We start from the raw sequence: 21,647 nt of genomic DNA on the forward strand, positions 1-21,647 counted from the left end.
TCCACATGCTTGCGCCTCCTACTATGGAAGGTTAGACCATGTGGTGCCTAATGTGATGTAGGCAGCAGATGTGGCCGAAGGGGTGGTGGGGGTGAGGGTGGGACAGGCCTGGCATCTTTGTGTGAATGTTTGGCAGCAGCAGGGTGAGGAGGCACTGGAGCCCTGCAATGTCCCACTCTGGTTGGGGTGGGCCGTCCGTGAAGAGAGTCCAGGTACAAGTAGCACTAATCAATGCTCTTCTCTCCTTTTCAGGAGAAGAATGCACATAATGCCGCCGAGCGGGTGAGGACTGGTGGCGGGCTGGCACATTTAGCGATTCTCAGCCACTTCGAGCAGGAGGCCCTAGGTCTAGAGAGGCACCATGCACCCAGGTCCACCGGTGTCGGTGAGGCTGGGGTGCCACGGGCAGGTTTGTATGCCCAGCAGTGAGGTCACTATTGTTCTCCCAATATCAGTGCTAGATATTCAGTGATTGAAGTTTGCAATATGACTTGACCATTGCTTATGGAAGGATAAGCACATCCAAGGGACAGGGATGCACATTGACATTGTTAACTGTTAACTGATCCAATGTCCTTGTTCTTCCTTTCAGCATCAGCGGAGCAGGGCTGGGGGGAGGAGCAGCAGAGGGCCCCTCTCACACCTGAGGGCCCTGAAATCACAGACTCACCAGCATCACATCAGGCAGGCACCAGCACAGATACTAGCACCTCGGTGGGAATTAGAACATCGGCTAGTGTCCTGGGGCACAGCGGTGAGGCACTTCACAGTCACTGGAGGAGCTGGCAGAGGCAGAGAGTGCCCATGGCGCCAGCAGTCGGAGGACTGCAGGGGACCAGGCATATGCTCAGTCGGTGCCTGATGATGTGCCTCTGGAGTCGTCCACAATGCAGCAAATGCAGGAAATGCGGCCGGGTGTGTGGGAGCATCTGGTGGAAGATACATGAGGCTATGCTTGGCTTGGTGTCTGTGGTGGAGTCTACGCGGACTATCACCGAAGCAATGAGCCTCATGTCCAAGCACCATGTGTCCTCCATGGAGAGAGTGACGACTCTCGTGGAGAGGCTCCTCCAAGAGACCAATCAGGGCTTCCTGGGGATGTGCTCGGACCAGCAAGCCCTCACATCGGCATTGACATCAGCTGGTCATTGCCAATGTGGGAGATTCCCAGCTCGCTGCCCATTCATCCACGGTGAGCAGGGAGGCCCAAAGCGACCTCACGTCAGCGCAGCAGCTGCCTGGCATCTCTGCGAGCTCCTCTCAGGGTGCTCCAGATGAGGGCAGCAGCTCCTCCGCCCCTCTGCCAGTGACCGTGGCATCCGGTGAGTCTGCGATGACTGGAGAGATGCCAACTGTGGAACTGGAGCTCCCTCCCAGGCTGGGCCAGCACAGGCTCCACGTGCCAGAGGATGGCCGCCAAGGTCATCGAGGACAACAGGACAGCAGAGTCAGCAGGCTGTCTCAGATGCCACTCCCAGCGAGGGGTCAGCACCAAGACGTAGCACCCGAAAACGTAAACATAAGGCACCTTAGGCACACCATGAGTTTATCACTGGTGCTTTTGTGTTGGCCCAGAATGAGGTCTTTGTGATTTGGTGTGATTTTTAACACCTTTGTCATTTTGTTTTCTTCAGTTCCTTTGTCATATTAAATTCAGACCTGTCACCATGGCTGAGGGGGCCTCTTTTCTTCTGCAGGTGGATGGTTTCCAAAAATGTTATGAGTGATTTGTGGGACATTCAGCTTTATTGACAAGGCCCTTAGTTAATGTTCCTATACAGGCAGATTTTGCACTCAGATATTGAATATGAAGCCTGCAGCCCAGGCTTGTCCTGGAGGTCCATATGTGGTGTGCTAGCTGAAGGTTCATTGGATTAAAGCCCCCTGGGTGTCCCTGCCTCCCTGGAGTATGCCCGGGTCAGCGTCTACCCCCTCAGCATTTCCCTGTGCGTGCTCATCCTCGGACTCACTACTGGACTCATCGTGTGCAGCCGCAGCCACTCTGTCGACATCTTCATCGTCCACAGCGTCCCCCCTTTTTAGAGCAAGATTGTGGAGAGCACAGCATGCAACCACTATCAGCAACACATGATCTGGGGGGTACTGGAGTGCGCCCCCTGAGCGGTCCTGGCATCGGAAGTGCATCTTGAGAAGACCGATGGTTCTCTCCACCACAGCCCTTGTGGAGGCGTGTCTCCTATTGTACCGCTGCTCAGCTTCTGATCTTGGATGGTGGAGAGGCGTCATGAGCCACCTTCTGAGGGGATAGCCCTTGTCACCCAGCAGCCATCCATCCAGCCGGGCTGGAGCACTGAAGAGCCCCAGCACCTGGGAGTGTCTGAGGATGTAGGTGTTGTGGGAGCTGCCTGGGTACCTTGCACAGACTTGTAGAATCAGCATCCTGTGATCACACACAATCTGCACGTTCATGGAGTGGAAGCCCTTCCTGTTGACGAAGGCACCGGGCTCACCTGCTAGCATCTTGATGCCCACATGTGTGCAGTCTATAGCACCCTGGACGCGGGGGAAGCCAGCAATCACCACAAAGACTCTGGCTCGCTGTGTCTGACTTGCCTGGTCTCAACGCTAGTGGATGAAGGTCAATGCACGCCTGAACAGAGCGTCTATAACCTGCTTGACACAAGTGTGGCAGCTGATTGGGAGACACCGCAAAGATCACCCACCAGCCCCTGTAAAGAGCCAGAGGCATAGAAGTTGAGGGCAGCTGTGACCTTTAGAGCCACTGGCATGGGGCGTCCACCCACACAGTTCGCGGAGATCTCAGGCCCTATCGTCTGACAGATATAGTTGACTGTCTCCCTTGAGAGACGGAGCCTCCTTCGGCACTGCACTTCAAACATATTGAGGTAGCTGCTTCGCCATCTGTATACCCTGGCAGCAGGATATTGGCATCTTCTGCGGCCCCTTCTGCCTTGGACTACCTCTTGGCCCTGTGCCCCTTGTGCCTGCACCCATCCTCCCAAGGGTGGCTCCTCTAGAGGCTGAATGTGCACTCCTGGCCTCTTCCCCCTTCTAGTCCTCCCTTCCTCCTCAGAGAATGTGCCTCCAGTGGAGAGTTTAGCTCCCATTCCCAGGCTAAGGGAAGGCTTCCTGAAACTTGCAGGCCCAAAAAAGATTCCCCACTGCAGAGTGCTGACCTGAAGGTTGTGAGTCCAGACCAAGCAGTTGGTATGCGTTTTGAAGTATTGCAGATCACACAAGCAAGTATCAGTAACTTTGAAAAGACAATATTTGACAGAGCACACTTGCGATCCCACTGAGCCCTCTTATCCTGCCCGTAGATGAGGTTTATACAAATGTGTCCTACCCGTCTGCCCATTGTGCCCGTGCACCGAACCAAAGATTGCACGGGTGCTGAAAAATTGCCGTCGATTGGCGCCTCAAGGGCCTTAAATAACCCGTTAATTAATGGCGGGCGGGCATTGGATATCAACGTGCCCTCGCCCAACGAAATATCGCGATGACGCATGGTGACGTCGGGATGCTCGTCCAACGTCATCACGCGTCATTTTACGCACGGGCATGCGGGGCCTGTTCCCGCACGCCAACGGGAAAATTCTGGCCATATGTTACAGAGTGATGTGCAAAGTAGGGCTCAGTTTGGGTTGATACGCACAGGGTAATTTGTCCTTGAAATATGCGGCCATTTCCATGATTAGCTGATTTAAAGATTGCAAAGTGTATGTATTAGAATATTAATGAGGTGCCTTATGTGAATGATGCAAACACTTTTAAAATAAGGAAATGGATTTCTGCATTATCTTTGCACGTAATTTCAATTGGGACCTCTTGGTTTTTAGATGCTTGAGGTCAAAGCGGCATTTTTAAGATTTTGTACAATACAATCGATCAATAAGAGAACAAGTTATACACATACACACCTGTTTCCAGGAGATCCGAATGGAGTTTCCAGATAAAGCAACAAGGGAAGTCTGTTTCCTTAGATCATTGTGGAAAAGTTTCCCACAGCCTACAATGTGATATCGAAGCAAATCTCCAATCAAACCACGTGTTTTCCATTCTTCCATCTGTTAAGGAAGTTCTCTCATTAATTTGGCAAAGGCAGTTTACAATCAACTTAAGATCATAAGAATCTAAGAAGTAGGAGCAAGATTAGGCCATTTAGATCTCAAGCTTGCTCCACCATTTAAGAATTTCATGGTTGATGTGATCTTGGCCTCAACTTTACTTTCCTGCCTACTCCCCATAACCCTTGACTGCCTTGTAGATCAAACATCTGACCAACTCAACCTTTAATCCATTCAATGACCCAGCCCTCACCTCTCCCTGCTGTGGAGAATTCCAAAGATTAATGGCCTTCTGAGAGAAGAAATTCCTCCTCATCTCCATTTTAAATGGGACAGCCTGGGAGTTTAGGTTTTAGCAACAGATTTGGGAATGTCGTATCAAAGACCCAGAACAAGTTTTGAGGGAGGGCTACACAATAGGGTAGATTTTGCAAAGCCTCATGTCATCAGCAGGGCACTTATCAGAAACTATGGGTGTGCTGCTCACAATTTCCCAATCATTGATGTTAATTGATATAAAAACAAGGGCAGCATAACTGATTTTCCAATGTATGCTGGGCACTTGAGGTCCCATTAGCAGGCTAGTATTTGACTTTTGGGGGCCCCATGAAAAGTTTTGCTTGGAGACTGTCTGATCAAGGTTCCCTGACAGTGAAATTACAGTTGCTGCATGATCCTAATGCTGATCCTGACTTGGCCAATGATGAGGAACATTCAAACAGATGGAGTATGATAGGTTGAGAGCTCAGCCCGCCTGGCCTGAACAATGCTGCCAGCATGATCTGGTTATGGGAATGCCCGGGGGCCTGTGACTGTCTCGGGTTCTCCTGACCTTCTTTGGGTCTCCTGACTATCTTGGGGTCTCTGACTATCTCGGGGTCCTATTTAATTGCACAGGTTGTCAGACCCTAAAACATCCCCTGGGCTGGGTTTCACATCAGCTACATAGTTAGCTAGAATATGGACTGATCACGTACCGCTAATTTAATGATATCACCATCATGCAATACAAAGTACTAAATATTCATTTTGAAAACTAATTAAACTTTCTAAGCTCTACTTCAAGTACAACAAGTTAATAATCCTCTGCAGCTGTCACATGCAATATGATGAGGAGCAATATAGGAAGTTATTTGAAGGTGGAGAAAATAATATTTTTTATGGTAAGTCCAAATTTAAAAAGTACATTGATTACTGCACATAACACTGTGGGATACTTACATGCCAGATCATTCCTTAGTCAAAAATAAACCAATAAGGTGAAATGATAAAGAGTTTACACAGAGAACACTTCATATTTTCTGCCATGAATTTCATATAATTTCATTAAATTTGATGGGTGTATTTGAAATCCTTACAGAAAATTTGCAACAGGGCCAGTAAAAATACAGAAGAAATCAAAATTACTTTCAGATTTTCCTTTGAACATATGATTCTTTCTTCATTTTTATACATTGCTTCCTCCCCATTTGCTGCTGAAATTGTTGGTCTGGGGGTTATCTCCATGGGCACTAAGCCACCTTTATGAGTTTTCATTCTTGGTGGAGGCACAGCCAAACCCGATCCTGCCCTCATGTGTAATCAGACACTCCCAGCATGAGGTCATGAGATAGCAAGCCTGATACGGATGAGGATATGGAGCCTGTGGGAATTTTTTTCCCTCCTTAGCTCAGTGTGCTGAGGCCAGTGATAGGGAACCTACCATTGCCCTGGTTAGATCAGTATAAACCAAGAATGCTTATCAAAGCAAAACACTACGGATGCTGGAAATCTGAAATAAAAACTGAAAATGCTGAAAATACTCAGCAGATCTGGTAGCATCAGAGAAGGGAGAAAGTTAAAGGGCTGAATTTTCGATGGGATGTGGAGGCGGGACCAGATGTTGGCAAAGCCCCAATTTCTCATTGCCGGGCAGCATGCTGGTCTGTTGCCATGGTTCCGTCTCCACGTAATTTTCATTGAGGTTGGTTCAAGATGTGGGATGATGACTACCTGGCCATCAGTTGTAAGTAGCCAATTAGGTGAATTATATTGCCCATTGAGGGTATTTGTCAGAAGTTGTCTGGAATTTTCCAGATGGCAGACAGGTCCCGCTGAGGCCAAAGCCCAGCAGTTGAATTGATGCAGCCTCCCAGTGGCAGAACAGGGACTATCAATGCTTCATTGAATTTAACTCCCCACTGCCCCAGCTGTGATTGCCAGAGGGGTACTGCTGTGGCTGCAGAGTGTCTTATACGGGAATTCCCTCTGCACAATGGTGGTCTGGCAGCTGTGGACATTTTTTAGTTTTAATCTTTGAAACATTCTTCAGAGGGTGCCTCCATCTTGAGGCACCCTCTTGTTCCCCTACCCACAAAAGAAGTTCCCATCTCTGACCATGGGGCTGTCAATATTTCAGTGCTGGGGGGTATCCTATTGACTGCCCAGCCTTGGAAGCCAGCCCTCTATTTTTAGTTAGACAGGGCTCCCAGAGACAACACTTAGTTGGCCACCTCCTTGAAAATCGCCCTCTGAGTCCCAGTGCTGGCATTTGAAGGTTCCCAACCCGCAATTTCCTCTCGGTGGCAGATTGGGACCCAGGAATGAAAATGAAATACAACATTTCGGGTTGATGACCTTTCAAAAGACCTCTCTACCAGGCTGTGTATTCCTATCTGCAAAATGAAGGCAGTGGTATTTGGAAAAACAGCTAAGATTTCCCACAAGTCTTTTGATAATGAGATATGATCTGTGTTATTAATATATAGTTACCGTGTTATTCTGACTAAGATCCAGCCTTGGCACAAACACCGTGAACGGCCCTTTGCCATTAAGTTCTTTGATGTTGTTTGTCTGTAATGGTTCAAAAAAATTGAAGAATGGTTGAGCAAGGTTCTAATAGATAATCTTCATGAATTTAGCCTGTAAAGTATTAAAACGGTCCATCGTTACCTGAAGGTATCTGTAAAACAAGGCTGCATCTGATTCCCGGGCAAGTTCCTGTCAAAAAAATTCAGATTTTGTTTCTTTTCATTGAAGGCCTTTATAACAAAAATCATGGCAAGATAATTTATATTTTATGATATTTTGTGATATTTTATGATGGCACCTGTCATTTGATGGCAAAGATAAAGGAGGACTTGCATCACCTTACACATACTCTGAGGAATATCTCAAAGTGTTTCATATATAATGAAGTGAGCAGAGTTTCAGCAAATGTGAGAGGCATTTTACACACACAATTATTTCACAAACAAAAATGAGGTGAATGATGAGGCAAAAGATCCAATTTCACTCTGTTGCATTTGCCACAAACTGGGTGCTTGCAGCTTAAAAATAGTGTCAGATCATTTACCATTACCCTGCGATAAGGCCCTATGATGAAGGCCAGAGCACTCGACAGTTTCAGGCGAGAGGTCACTTGTAATTTTCAAATTGGGAACCATCCTATGTTCTTATCCACACGCCATTCGCTTGAAATTATAATCAGCCCTAATGTTCCTTTGGTGATGTAAATGAGAAATAAGATCATAAGAAATAGGAGCAGGAGTAGACCATTCAGCCCATCAAGCTTGCTCTGCCATTCAATAAGATCAAGGCTGATCTGATTGTGGCTTTAACTCCACTTTCCTAACTGTTCTCAATAACTCTTTTGTCATCAAAAATCTGTCTAATTTAGGCTTGAATAATTCCAATGACTCAGCCTCCACCACTCAGAATTGAAAAGACTAACGACCCTCTGAGAGAAGTAATTCCTTCTCATCTCCGCCTTGAGGAATTTCTTCTCTCCCTTTTTGTCTTTTGACTTCAGCTTGCAACAGTGAAAAGTTCCCTGGAGCAGCAGCAGTGTGCATCTGGAGCCAGTGTCGAGAGGTCTTCAATTGAAAACTACCAGGTAACAGGTCAGCCTGGGGCAGGAGAGGGTCGTGTTGGGGAGAGAATGGATGAGTGGAGCTGATTGACGAATGAGTGAAGCATGGGCAACTAATGAGTCTCAGTATTTTTATTGAGGAGGAACACATCTGTTCACTTCTGGGCTATTCCTTGAACATTCACCATGAGTTCCCTTATGTCATGAAAATTTTAAATGGGGTCCTGAACATAACATTATAGTGTCAAAGGACAACCAGGGTTCTCCTCCCCAATTTTCAGCCACCAGCCTTTGTTCAGATGGAAAGCAGGGAGCCGACGATTGAAAATCACCTCCAGGATTTTATGAGTACTTGAACCACTGGATCAAAAGGACAGGGCATCAAATGAACATCTAATCTGAAGGAAGCTCTCTGATCAACGGCACTACTTCAAGGCTACACTGCAGCACTGATATAGAATACCAAATAATTAAATAAAACATAATTCTGGGGAAAATAATTCTGTTTCATTCCCTTTCCTGCATTTGTTCATGATATGTTACATTAAATTAATACTGTGTTTTGGAATAATAGAAGTTCCGTTTCAAATGCCTAAAAATATCTTTGCATACTACCTGTGAGATTTTGCCTCGACAAGAAAGTCCAACCATAATGTAGCCCATCCTGCAGGTGCATTTTCTCGTTCCTGGCCCTGTCACCTGGCAGCGGGCAAATGGGCCACAGCCCCCATTTTTCTTAAATTGGAGATGAAGGCAAAAATTAGACAGGATCAAACGCAATTTTTAGATTTGACATCAGTAATATTTTTGGTCAGATCTCTCTAATATAAAGTTGTTCAGAAACAAGTATAAAATAACTGTATTGGTCCTATACGTTGTAGTATGAATATTCTTCCTTTCTTGTGCTATTGTTTACATGCTAATGCATTTATTGCATTGTCATGGTTTTGACAAATTCAAATACGAAAAGACCTCAATATGCAAAAGGCAAAATGGCTAAAGTTGACCTTATTAACATAGAATTTTTAAAATATTATCAAAATCAAAATCAAACCAAGTTTATAAAGAAAATAGGTCTTAAAATAAAAATGCTTCAGCCCAGTACAGTGACAGATATATTTTTAGAAGCAGGAAACTTCTTTACTAATCAATCTACAATAGCCCTCTGCATGAGAGGAAGCTTGGGTCTGGTTATTTTGACAATTGATCCCAATTGTGAAGTGTGGGCCAGCGAGCAAATCAAGCACATTTCAGATTGTAGCTCCCTTAAATTTAAGAAATTTGGCTTGGACTGTGCTTTTTTTTTGAACGCTTCTCAGTCAGGAGAATTAATGTGACTTTATGTGGATGTTGTACCACCCACCCCACTTATTATGCATGCTTGGCTGAGAGCCCAGATTTCCATAAATTTCTTGAAACAGGTACACACAAGGGAAACATTGCTTACTTGAAAGCTTTTTTCCTTATATCTGTTTTGTCAATGGACAATGTTTATTTACACAAGATAAAGAGATACCAAATGTTTATAGTTTCTGCTATTGATACTTAAAAAGTCTGGTTGTATTATGAACAGTGTTTATAAAACTTTAAGAAAGGCTGTTTTTTTTCAAAGCTTTTCTACATTTGCCATTGTTACCATAGGGTTTATTGGTTCTGTAAAGAGTGCATATTGGATTAATGGGCATTGAAGCGCTATGAGTTGGCATAGAGGGTAGGAAGGGTGATTGAGGGTGGGTGATGGGCATGGGTTGGCATGGAGGATATGAGGGCTATTGGGGGCAGGTGGAGGGGCATTGGTTGTCATGGAGGGTCTGAGGGGCCTCTGAGGGTGGGTGGAGGGGCATGAGTCAGCATGGAAGATATGGGGGCCATTGGGAGTGGGTGGAGGGTGAGTGGATGTGATGGGTGAGAGCTAGAGAGCCTAATATTGAATAAAACAACTGGAACAAAGTCCCAGAGAGCTGAGGCAGGCCTTTTAACCTGCCTGCCTTGGCACTTGGTAGCCCTTGTGGTTGCCTCCAATCTGCATCCAGGGGCGGTGTATCTGACTCCAGCACACATTCACCTCCCCCGTCCCCCAAACACAAATCAGGCCTTTTGAGGCACTTTTTCCCAAGGCTGGAGTGCCGAGCTGGGAAATTTCCCAACTCTCGTTACCCACCTCTAACATGAAAATCCAGCCCTCTGTAATAATTTTGACTTTGCAATTGGGTCGCGAAGCACCCATTTTTCAGATGTATGCAGTCTACTAATGTCCCAAAATATTGGGCAGGAAGCATGCCGAAAGTGTATGTTGGTAAGTAGAAACAAGTGGCATGGCTTTACCCATTCCTGACATTGGCATTAGGCTCTTTATATATGTAGATAAGGAGCCTAACGCCTGCTTGAGGTTCCTGCTCCAAGATTGATTTGGTGCAAAAGTAGGTGCTTTTGAATTTCTAGGTCTATAAGTTTGTTGCTAACCTTTTCGCAAAGGTTGACAGGTGCACAGGATTTTTTTCCATCTCCATAGTATCCAGGGAGACAATTACAGGCGACCTGGAATGAGGAACACATCAAAGAAAGGATGGACAGTATAATTAGAAATATCTGTGTGGGTGGAGTATGCTATTTTGTGTAGTACACTCCCAATCAGAGAATAACAAGCTGGAATCTCAGAGTTACATTTTTCCTGAGCCCATTTGGCTGGATCTGGAAATTTACAATCCTGGCTTGTTTGTGAAGAATTCATTTAACATGGTTGTCACATCTGTCATAATGTATACACCCAGCTTAACCCTTAACAGATCCAGCTGCTCTTTGAATTCAATTAACCTCATCTATTGCTAAAATGCTTATCTTGATTTTTGGCTTTCTGCTATTGACAACCTAGTTTCCGACCCTGCTCAGTATAAGTACAATAATGCTGGGAAAACAATGACATAAAACTGTAAAGAGACAAACTAAATAAATTGGAACAGCTAGAAATCAGTGTACAAAATCTTGCCTTACCTGATTTGGTCCTGTTTTAGTGCATTCTGCTTTTTCATGACAGCCACCATTTCCTTCTATACAGCCATCAATTTCTGATTTGGAATAAAATGCAATATCACAAGTTATTAATGGAACAAAGTGTGGTATAATTAGCAAAATCTTCCAAAGTTTATTCCTTTTTTCCATTGAATTTACTTAAGCTGGATAAAGAACTCACCAAGTTTACTATTCTATTTCACCTTTTCACTTCATCTCCTCTTTATGCCCTTGTTGCCAAAACATCTCAATGCCTTGCTCTACCAATCTGTGGCACAGCCCAAAAATCAATTATAATAACTGGGTTCTAATCAGAACAACAATATTAGTCAAAATAGCTGGAGAATGCAAAACCTTTGGTACCACTACTCAGACTAGCAAAGAAAAATGTTCAAACATGAAGATCATAAAGCTGATCTCTTGGTTATGGGTAAATCAGGACCTAGAGAATGGATTTTGATTTTACAGTAGTCTTTAAGCAGGAACACTATAACACATCAGGGGAGACGGTAGTGTAGTGGCTAGTTATCCAGTGGCACATGCTAATGCTCTGGGAAGCTGGGTTTAAATCCCACCACTGAAGCTTGTGGAATTTGAATTCAGTTAATAAATCTAGAATTCAAAACTAGTCTCAGTAATGGTGACCATGAAACTATTATTGATTGTTGTAAAAACCCATCTGGTTAACTCGTGTCCTTTCGGGAAGGAAATCTGCCATCCTTACCTTGTCTGGCCTACCTGTGACTCTAGACCCACAACAATGTAGTTGCCTCTGAAATGACCTAACAAGGTCAGTTCTAGGGCTGGGCAACAAATGCTGGCCTTGCCAGCGATGCCCACATCCTATGAAAGAATAAAGAAAAAAACACAGGAAGCTTACTGACACAATTAACTGAATTTGAACTTTTGTTAGAGGCTGGAGTGCATTGGTGAAACTGAAGCTTCAGCAGCAGTTAGTGGCTTCTTAATGCAGCCACTACCTCTGGTATCTGGATTTCCAAAACAATTCGAGCCAGTCAGCATGATGACAATCTGCATCAGTCTATTTCAGCACCAGTTTATAAAAAGGACATGGCGAGGGGAAAAATTGAAGCATTGTGGATACGTTTGACCTTGTGCCAGAGCTTGCACAGATGGAATCTCAACATGGCAAGGCAGCAGCATGCTTCAGTGATGTGTCCCGAGATAATGCTGGGGGCCATAAGGGCCCTTAGGGAGAATCTGTTCCCTGCAGATGGAAGGGAAAAGGCTGCCTCAGATCAAGCAGGCTGGATGTGGCAGAGGAGGTCAGCAGCAGGAGTGTGATGCCTCGCTCCTGATACAGTGCCACAGAAATTTCATGACCTGATCAGGTTGGAAAAGATGAGTGACATGGCACATTCAAGTACAAACCCCTTCATTCTGCCTTCCCTAGCCTTCTACGGCACATCATTCCTCAAAGCAACATGGGTTCACACATTCCTCATTATTGAAGCACCTTTCCACATTCCCACCCGACCAGCCATCACTAATCTCCAGCCTCATCTTATAACAATGTCACACCCATCCCTCACAGTGACTCTCAACAAATGTTGTCTTTCCATTCCCTCAAAACGTTCCTCACCTCCCACTGTTAGGTCTTTCCTTTCTTCTCTTGCAGAAGAGAGTACAGAATACCAGGGAGAGGCCAAGAGCCAGAGGTGGCCCTCTGGTCACCTCCACCTTAACAGTTCAGAGAAGGAAGCACTGGAGATAAGTTGGGTCTTGGCATGCATGACCGATGGTGATGGAGGGCTGGGGGTCTCCTAGCTACTTGGGGACAAAATTAATTACTATGCAGCTACATGGTGTACAAGAATCAATCATGTAGACTTGGGCCAGATTTTTTCCCTTGGCGAGCGTGCACGATCGGCTGGCACAGGAGTGTTCGGGAAACAGGCTCCCGACCGCGATCGGCCCACGACCGTGATTTCACGCTGGCTGGCTAATTAAGGCCCACCCAACATGAAACACGTCTTCACAATGGTCGGGAAGGGCTGGATGGGGGCGGGGGCCTGTCGGGCGCCGGGACCAATGGCAACCCGTGGGGAGGTTTAAAAACGGAAGAGGCAGCTCCCTAAAGGCTGCCAGGGAGAATCATATACAGCAGTCTGGAGAGTGGAGCAGTGGCCTCAACAGTGGCTGGAGATGTCAGGTGGGAGGACAGGTCGGGTGGGCACTTGGCCCCCCTGCTTTTTAGATGAGTACCTTGCGGTCCTCGTGGAGGAGGTGGGTATCAGGCGGGATGCCCTCGTCCCCAGGGATGGCAGGAGGAGGCCACCACAGCAGACTAAAAAAGCTTGGGAAGAAGTGGCAGCTGAGGTCAACATCCACGTCGTGAGGCGCACGTGGATGAAGTGCCGCAACAGGTTCAACTACCTGCTGCACTCTGCAAGGGTGGGTACCGTGTTGGCATGGATCAGTGTGGAGAAATGTTAATGGGCTGGCCATCCCCCCGGGGAGCTCAGGGGTGTTACAGCCTGAGTGCCAACTGCCAATGACACCAGACCTGGCTGCTTGGCCCAAGTACCTTGCGCTTGAGGGCCATGACTTGGATGTGCCCTGCAAGGTGTTCCTCAGGTGGGATTGGCCAGGCTGCAATGGCACTGCAGGTAGAGAGTGGACTAATCAATGCTCCTCTGTCCTTTCAGGAGAAGATGAGCTATAACAACATAGAGAGGTCAAGGACAGGTGGATGCCCCCCAAACCTTTTTTTGAACTGGACGCCTTGGAGCTGGAGAGCCATCACCCACCTCATTCAGCCGGCCATGGAGAGGCAGGGGTCTCTGATGAAGGTAAGAAGGCAGTGCACAGAGGTGAGAGTTTCAGATTGTGCAAAAATTCTTGTGTAGTCTCTTCATTGGTGGGAGCCTCAAAACTGGAGTCCCCATTGATCATTGAAAGAGGATGGCACCATGATGCAGATCTCCATTGTGTTAACAGGGTGACTGGCATGCACAGTGACAGTGTGATGACTTAAACTAATGACATGTCATTGTTCTCCCTTAGGTTCGCCATTGCGCACTTGTTTGCAGGACCCTGAAGACCCAGATGCCAGATGACCGCTGGGCTTCAGATGCATGTCTGTCACACCTGCTCTTTGAATCAGGCACCAGCGCAGATACCAACACCACGGTGGGTGTTAGATCGGTGGCTAGAATGTCGGTGCACAGCGGTGAGGGCACTTCACACTCACTTGAGGAGCAGGCGGAGGCAGAGTGTGCCCAGGGCGCCGGCAGTCACAGGACTACTGGAGAACAGGACGATGCTGAGTTGAAGGCAGATGATGAGCCTCTGGAATCGTCCATTAGACAGCAGATGCTGGATGTCCAGTGGGATGTGCAGAATGAACTGGCGGAGATCCATGAGGTTATGCGAGCCATGGGTCTCTGTTGTAGAGGAGTCCGTGCGGAATATAAGCAATGCGTTGGCCCTCATGGCTGAGCACAATGCCTCCTCCATTGAGAGAATGGTGAATCTCATGGACAGGCAGCTCCAGTGACAGAATCAGGGGTTCCTGGGGTTGCGCTTGGACCTGCAAGGCCTCACACAGGCAATGGCCTCAAGTGGTCAGTGCCAGTGTGGGAAATAAATGAGTCACCCAGTATCCCAGCTAGGTGCCCGTCTATCAATGGTGAGCAGGGAGGTCCAGAACGACCTCACGTTGTCACATGAGCTGCTTGTTGTCTCTGTGAGCTCCTCTTGGGGTGCTCTGGGTGATGGCAGCAGCCGCTCTGCCCCTCTGCCAGTGACCGTGGCATCTGATGAGGCTGCAATGACGGGGAGATGCCAGCAGTGGCACTGGCTGCTCCCTCCCAGGTGGGGTCAGCACAGGCTCCACTGGCCAGAAGACGACCACCAAGGTCATCATGGCCAAAAAGACAGCAGAGTCAGCAGACTGCCTCCAATGCCGCTGCCAGCGAGCGGCGGGGGGCACCAAGATGCAGCACTCATAAATGTAAGTTTAAGGCACCATGAGCGCAAGAGGGGTTGTTCAAGGGTGATCTTCTGTTCTGCAATGTTTTGTTTATATGTTTACTGGTTTGGGCATTAACACCAGATATGGTAATGTTCATTTGTTTTGAGTGTCAAAATTATATAAATTTTGCTTTTGTCTTAATGGCCTGAGTATGCTTCACTTTTGTTTGGTGCAGGGTACGTCAGGACCTAATGCTGGATGCAAGTGGCTCTAAACGTTATTGCACAGGCACTGAGTGGACTTTGGGTTCAAATTATAGGGTAATTTCAGACATCTGGGATGGAGGCAGCAGCTCTGGCATGAGGTGGAAGGAGATCTTTGGCAGCCTAGCTAAAGGAGAGTTGGATCAAGGCATCCCTCATGTCCCTGCCTACCCGAAGGATACAGAGGTCTGTCTCCACGCCCTAAGTGTTCTTACTGTGCTCCTCTTCGGACTCACTACTGGATTCATCCTCTGTGGCCTGTGGAGCTGCCTCGAGATCCTCTTCCTTCAGTGGGTCCCCCCTTGCCAGTGCCAGGTTGTGGAGAGCACAGCATGCAACCATGATCAGTGACACCTGGTCTGGGGGGTATTGCAGTGTGCCCCTTGAACAGTCCAGGCATTGGAAGCACATCTTCAGAAGACCTATGGTCCTCTCTATCACCACCTTTGTGGAGGCATGACTCCTATTACAACGCTGCTCTGCCTCTGTTCTTGGGTGATGGAGAAGTGTCATAAGCTGCCTTTTCAACGGTTAGCCCTTGTCACCCAGCAGCCATCCATCCAGTCGGGCTGGAGGACTGAATAGCCTTGGGACCTGGGAATTTCTGAGGATATAAGAGTCATGGGAGCTACCAGGATACCTTGCACAGACTGCAGAATCTGAGTCTTGTGGTCACAAACTATTTGGGCGTTCATGGAGTGGAATCCCTTCCTGTTCATGAATGCACCCGGCTGACCTGCTGGCGCCTTGATGGCCACATGTATGCAGTCGATGGCACCCGGGATGTGGGGGAACCCAGCAATCACAGCAAACCCTCTGGCTCGCTCAGCCTGGCTGACCTCGTCAGTACGGAAATGAATAAATGTCATTATCCGCCTGAACAGAGCTTCTGTCACCAGCTTGACACAACTATGGACAGCTGTTTGGGAGACTCCACACAGATCCCCCACTGAGCCCTGGAAAGAGCTGGAGGTATAGAAGTTGAGGGCCACTGTGACCTTCAGAGCCACTGGCATGGGGTGTCCACCCACACAGTTGGAGGTGATCTCAGGCCCAATCAACTGACAAATGGAGGTTACTGTCTCCCTGGAGAGGCGAAGCCTCCTTCGGCATTGCACCTCGGACATATTGAGGTAGCTGTATTGCTGCCTATAAACCCTGGTGGCAGGATAGTGGCATCTTCTGTGGCCCCTTCTCCCTTGGACTACCTGCTAGTGCCTGCGCCTCTCCTCCCACAGGTCGCTCTCCTTGAAACCGCATTGGCACACCTGGCCTCCTCTCCCTTCTGCTCCTCTCTTCCTCCTCAGAGGAGGTACCTCCAGCAGAGAGCACAATCCCCATTACCAGAGTCTGATACATGGAAGGGTCCACACGGTCAAAATCCTCCAGGGGCCTTGGAGACACCAATGAGTCCTGAAATGAAGCCTGGAAATTCTAAGAATGAAGCTCAGAACAGAGGTGAAGCTTTCAAGTTCAAATTAGCAACCAGCAGCAAACTATCTCCAAAACTCCTTACTACTCACAATGGCAATGCTGCTGGCCCTTTTCATCCTGCCCTTGGGTGAGGTTTTTGCAAAAAACGGGCTGCCTGCCTGCCCATTTTGCCCATGCGAAGAGCGCAACATCACACACGAAACATAAAATCAGGATCAATTGGCTTTTTAATGGCCTTAAGTGGCCTTTTAATTGATGGCAGGCATAGCTCCGACACCCGCGTGCACCCACCGACCTGAAGATTGCGCGCATGCGGGATGATGTCAGGACGCTCTCCCTACGCCATCTCACATGATTTCACGCCTGATTGAGTTGGTCATGCACCAGCCTGTGAGGCATAAAATTCTGCCCTTGGTGTCAGCAGCCAGTGAAATATGGTAATGTATATAATGATGACTTTTAACCCTCTTGCCTTGTCAGTTCTAATTCATGTCTTTCATCTTCCACAGTTCTTTCAAGCATTCCTCAGGAGGTGGTGCAAGAGGAGGATGAAGTCTCCTTGGAGGAGATCAGGCACTCTGAGGATGCATTGGCATAGGATTCATGTGCTCCCTCCACCAGCCCAGATAAACACAACCTCAGTGCAGCCACCAAGACAGGTTCTTGGTTTGTCACATGGTCAAGTGCACATTACTTGCAAGCAGGAGCTACCATTGACTAGAAACTGAACTGGACTAGCCATATAAATACTGTGGCTACAAGAGCAGTCCGAGGCTCAGAATTCTGCAGAGAGTAACTGCGGAGAGTAATTCACCTCCTGACTCCCCAAATGTACCCCATCCACCACTTTCAACATTCACTCCCTCCACCATCGACGCACAGTGGCAGCAGTGTGTACCATCTACAAGATGCACTGTAACTCACCAAGGATCCTTGACAGCACCTTCCAAATCCACAACCTCTACCACCTAGGACAAGGGCAGCAGGTGCGTGGGAACACCAGCACTGCAAGTTCCCCTCCAAGCCACACACCATCCTGACTTGGAACTATATGCTGTTCCTTCACTGTCGCTGGGTCAAAATCATGGAACTCCCTTCCTAACAAGACTGTAGGTGTACCTACACCACATGGACTGCAGGGGTTCAAGAAGGTGGCTTACCAACGCTTTCTCAGGGGAATGAGGGATAAGCAATTAATACTAGCTTAGTCAGCGATGCCCATGCACATCCCATGAATGAATGAAAAAAAAAACTGCCAAAAGGAGCTTTTTCCCGCTATCTGATCCCTGCTATCTGACTCACTATGTGATAATTCACCATGCTCTGGGCCTGGCTAAGTGACAGCAAATAGCTGGCACATGACTGAAGCTGGTAGGCCTGTTAAAGCAGGAGTTTTAGCTCCTACTCCTGACCTTTTTAAGTGAAGCTGCCTATTTTCTCTAGATTGTGTAGTTTTATACTGCACATCCAGGGAACTGTGCTGAAATTGTCCAAATGTATTTCTCATGGAACCTTTAAACGATAAGGAAATGTTCATTTGAAACCTGGATTTGAAATCCCAGAAGTAAGAGAAAATTGTGTTTAACAAACCCCAGCCACACGGTTCTTAGAGAATAGTTTTTCAAAAATACAATCACATTTTGTAACATTTTGTCATCACCTCCACATTTAAAAAACATCCACGGAAGTATTAGTGATAAGGGTCAGGATATACTCTCAAAATGGGGAGATCTCAATTCAGCTTAAGTGAATTGGGGTTCAAGTTTAAATTCTGAACATGAATAGATCAGTTGCCACGAGAGTATCATGGAACCAGATGCAGGTTTGCACCAGGAACCAATGAATCAGAGGGCAAGTTCAGCAAGAGCTTCAATAGACAGGAAGCTAAGATCAGGGATAAGGTCTGTAACTCTGCAGCTGCAGGACAGCCCTTACTGAACTTGCCCTTGGAATTAGAATCCTGCATCAGCCTGGCAGGAGCAAAGGCAATACAAACACCCAGACGGCTTGGTATTTAAACATATGAAGCTTCAAATACAAGGTCACCAGGACTCAGAACATGTACCACCCAGTGAGCTGACAGCCACTAATCACTGCACATATCCATCTGGAGACCCTCCCGCTCCCCCCCAACCCACTCAAACAAACCACCCCCTCCACCACCATCAGACAGGAATGTTGTAAATGATTTAGAGCATTTTAAGCAATACTTTCTTCCGCTAGCATCTGGCCAGCATGCCCGGACCACAACTGACCTACTTTTAACTGAACAAAACATGACTATTATAATCCATAGGAGTATAGTCAATTGCTATTGGATACCAACTCAATGTGCAAACACAGTAGTGGACTCTTAATACTACTGCTACTCCTTAGAATCAGTCATGAGAACTACCCACAGGCATTTTGTGTGGCTCATTAGCTAACCTATTGCATCATGTACAATGTATCTTATATTCTTTCTACGCTTATTATGATCATATGGTACATTTTCAACTTGTCAACAGGCCCATTCTAGAAAATGTTTAATTTTTGAGGGCAGCCTATCACCAACACCAAGGCGGCTGGTTAAAATCTACCCCATTGTGTTGTAAACAACAAACACTAGGGGCAGGATCTTCCAGTCGGCGGGGAATGGGGGGGGAGAGGGGGTGGGCCACTTGCCGACGCGTAAAATAATGTGGGATGATGTTGGGTGGAACTCCTGACGTCACCCCGCGTCATTTCCATTTTCAGGTCAGCGGGGGCGCAGCCCAGTCAGCTGCCCATCTGCCGACCTGTCAACGGCCCATTGAGGCCATTGAAAAACTAATCAAGGTGATTAGTGGACTTGCCTGTCCAACCTTAAGGTTGGCGGGCAGGCTGGGAGCCCTGGCGGGCTTTGGAAAATCATAAAGTCTCATCCACGGGCGGGATGAGGTTTCATGAGGGTATTTAAATTTTTATCAAATCTTTCAATAAAAGTTATGGACATGTGTCACATGAGGGGATGTCAGAGAAATTTTTTTATCACTTCTGTTAAAAATTTTAATTTCAAGCTGATCTCTCTGAGGCAGCACTTAGCCTCAGGGAGATCTGTACGCTTTCTCGCGCACACTGGCGAAATAGCCCACTCCCGGCGGAGGGAATCCCCCCCCCCACCGCCCGCACAGCGAGCGCATAGCGCTTCCTGGCGGACGTCATGCTGGATGGGCCTTAATTGGCCCGCTCATGTAAAATGGCGGCATGCCCCGCGAGAGGGCCGCCGATCGGAGGCACGCCTGCCTGCACCCACCCCCACTCTTTCCCCCCAATAGGGGGAAAATTTTTCCATTGGCACAGTTTTAAGAATATAAAGAATAAATATTTTTATGATTTAGTCAGATGCCAGCCTGAAAAATGAGAAAGTCCTAGTCCATCATGCTATGCATGGTTGGAAAATGTAATTATCGGGCAGAATGCACAAGAACATGTGTATAAACCTCTATTTTATTCTTTATCCAAAGCATTCAGACTTAAAATTAAATTTAAATTAAGCAGAAGAAGCTTTTCACAATGGCCGGGATTTTCTGGCCCTGTTGTGACAGTACCTGCCATGGGAAATTTGGCGGCACCGCCAAGACTCCATTGACTTTTGGCGGAACCAGACGAACGTGATGGTGGGTGGGGTGGAAAATCTTGCCCAATATCTGATTTTCATGCTCACCTAAACAGATTAGCCCGTCCCCAGTGTAACCGTCATGACAGGTGCACATTCTCTCTCCTGCAGAAATGTTGGTGCAGTTGGCATACACTGAACAACCGCCATTATTAACCTGGCAGGGGTTGATTTCTGTAAAAAGAAAAATGGTGTTTAACACGAATTATGATTTCTTCCTCAAAACCATCTGATTTTCAGACATAGAAAATAAAACTACTTTTTGCAGCTTTTGTTACCTGTCAAATTTTTAAAAAAGGATCCCAGTGGATAACACCATACAAACATGGCATATATTTACAAGGTGCTTCCTTCTATTTAGTAATGTGTCACCTATCACCTGGTTTCAAGAACAAAGCATGGGGGATATGACAATTTTTCATTATTGTGTAATGAAGTATTAAGGGAGAAAGAGAGAGATTCCGTGCTACAATTGTGAAGTTTTATAAAATGGTTATGTTTCAAACAGTCTTTTTAAGTTAAGGTAAAATAGAATATGAAGAGGGACAGGTGATCTGCTTTGAGTTCTGCCTGATGACAAGCCTGTAAGGCCTGGTTACTGTGGAGATCGGGGGCTCAGGTCCAGTGCTATTGAAATGCATGTGCTAGTTTAACACCTAAACACAAAGAGAGGTGCAGTGTCCTTGTTATTGCACACTTACTGTGTCAGAGATTTTGGACAGAGAGACAGAGTGCTTCAGAGAGAGAGAGACAGGGAGCAGCTGCTGTGATCAGCAGAAGGAAAAAGCTTGATTTCACTGTTGGCTAGCAAACAGAATGCCGGTGAGATGATGTTCTCTGGTCAAAGAGCTGGAACACATGGAAATAAAAGGATAGATTTCTCCTGTTGTGGCCAGGGATGGAATCATCAGAGTGAACCAAGCTGCTGGAGGTAGGTTCAAGATTTCTTGAAGACTGCGGGAAAGGACCTTTGTCAGTCATTGGGCATTTTGACTCAGTGAAATAGGGAGAAGTGAGCCTATTGGAGCTGAGAGTAACTTTGGACTGGGTCCTGTAAAGACTGTAATTCTGCAGAGAGCAGACTATAATGTATAAATGCAACGTGGGGTTATCAGTCTTGTTAAGAAACTAATAAGGAAAATCTTTTCTGTGTTCAGTGTATTATTTGTCTGTTAAGTAATATTTAGTTGATGTTAATTTTAGTTTGTTTTCTATAGTAAATGTCTTAAATCTTGAAAGCTGTGTGATTCCTTTAAGTCGGTCACTGGGAATTAAAATCTTTCTTTAAAAGTTATCAGTCTCTCTGGGGGTCATAATATCAGAGAGAATGGCGGGCATATTTTGGATGTCCGTACCACTTATCCAGATGTAGAATAGGCTGGGTCATTAAGTTTATTCAAGGCTGAGCTAGATAGACTTTCGATAGACAAAGGCATCAAGGGTTATGGGGGAAAGACAGGAAAGTGGA

At 46.7% G+C, this 21,647-nt stretch overlaps 1 protein-coding gene across 1 annotated transcript in view; it reads right to left on the minus strand.

Annotated features, from left to right (window-relative positions):
* stab1 (stabilin 1) overlaps positions 1-21,647 on the minus strand; it is a 260,057-nt gene that overhangs the window by 67,876 nt on the left and 170,534 nt on the right. Inside the window, exons 42-48 of the mRNA XM_078543330.1 lie at positions 20,228-20,353; positions 10,891-10,964; positions 10,363-10,437; positions 8,515-8,634; positions 6,981-7,028; positions 6,801-6,881; positions 3,903-4,049 (exon numbers count right to left, since the gene is read on the minus strand). Of these exons, the coding sequence (XP_078399456.1) occupies positions 3,903-4,049; positions 6,801-6,881; positions 6,981-7,028; positions 8,515-8,634; positions 10,363-10,437; positions 10,891-10,964; positions 20,228-20,353 (671 nt within the window). The remainder of the gene's footprint in view (positions 1-3,902; positions 4,050-6,800; positions 6,882-6,980; positions 7,029-8,514; positions 8,635-10,362; positions 10,438-10,890; positions 10,965-20,227; positions 20,354-21,647) is intronic.

Source organism: Cetorhinus maximus, chromosome 6 (genome assembly GCF_964194155.1).
Source record: "Cetorhinus maximus chromosome 6, sCetMax3.hap1.1, whole genome shotgun sequence".
NCBI classification, from domain to species: domain Eukaryota; kingdom Metazoa; phylum Chordata; class Chondrichthyes; order Lamniformes; family Cetorhinidae; genus Cetorhinus; species Cetorhinus maximus.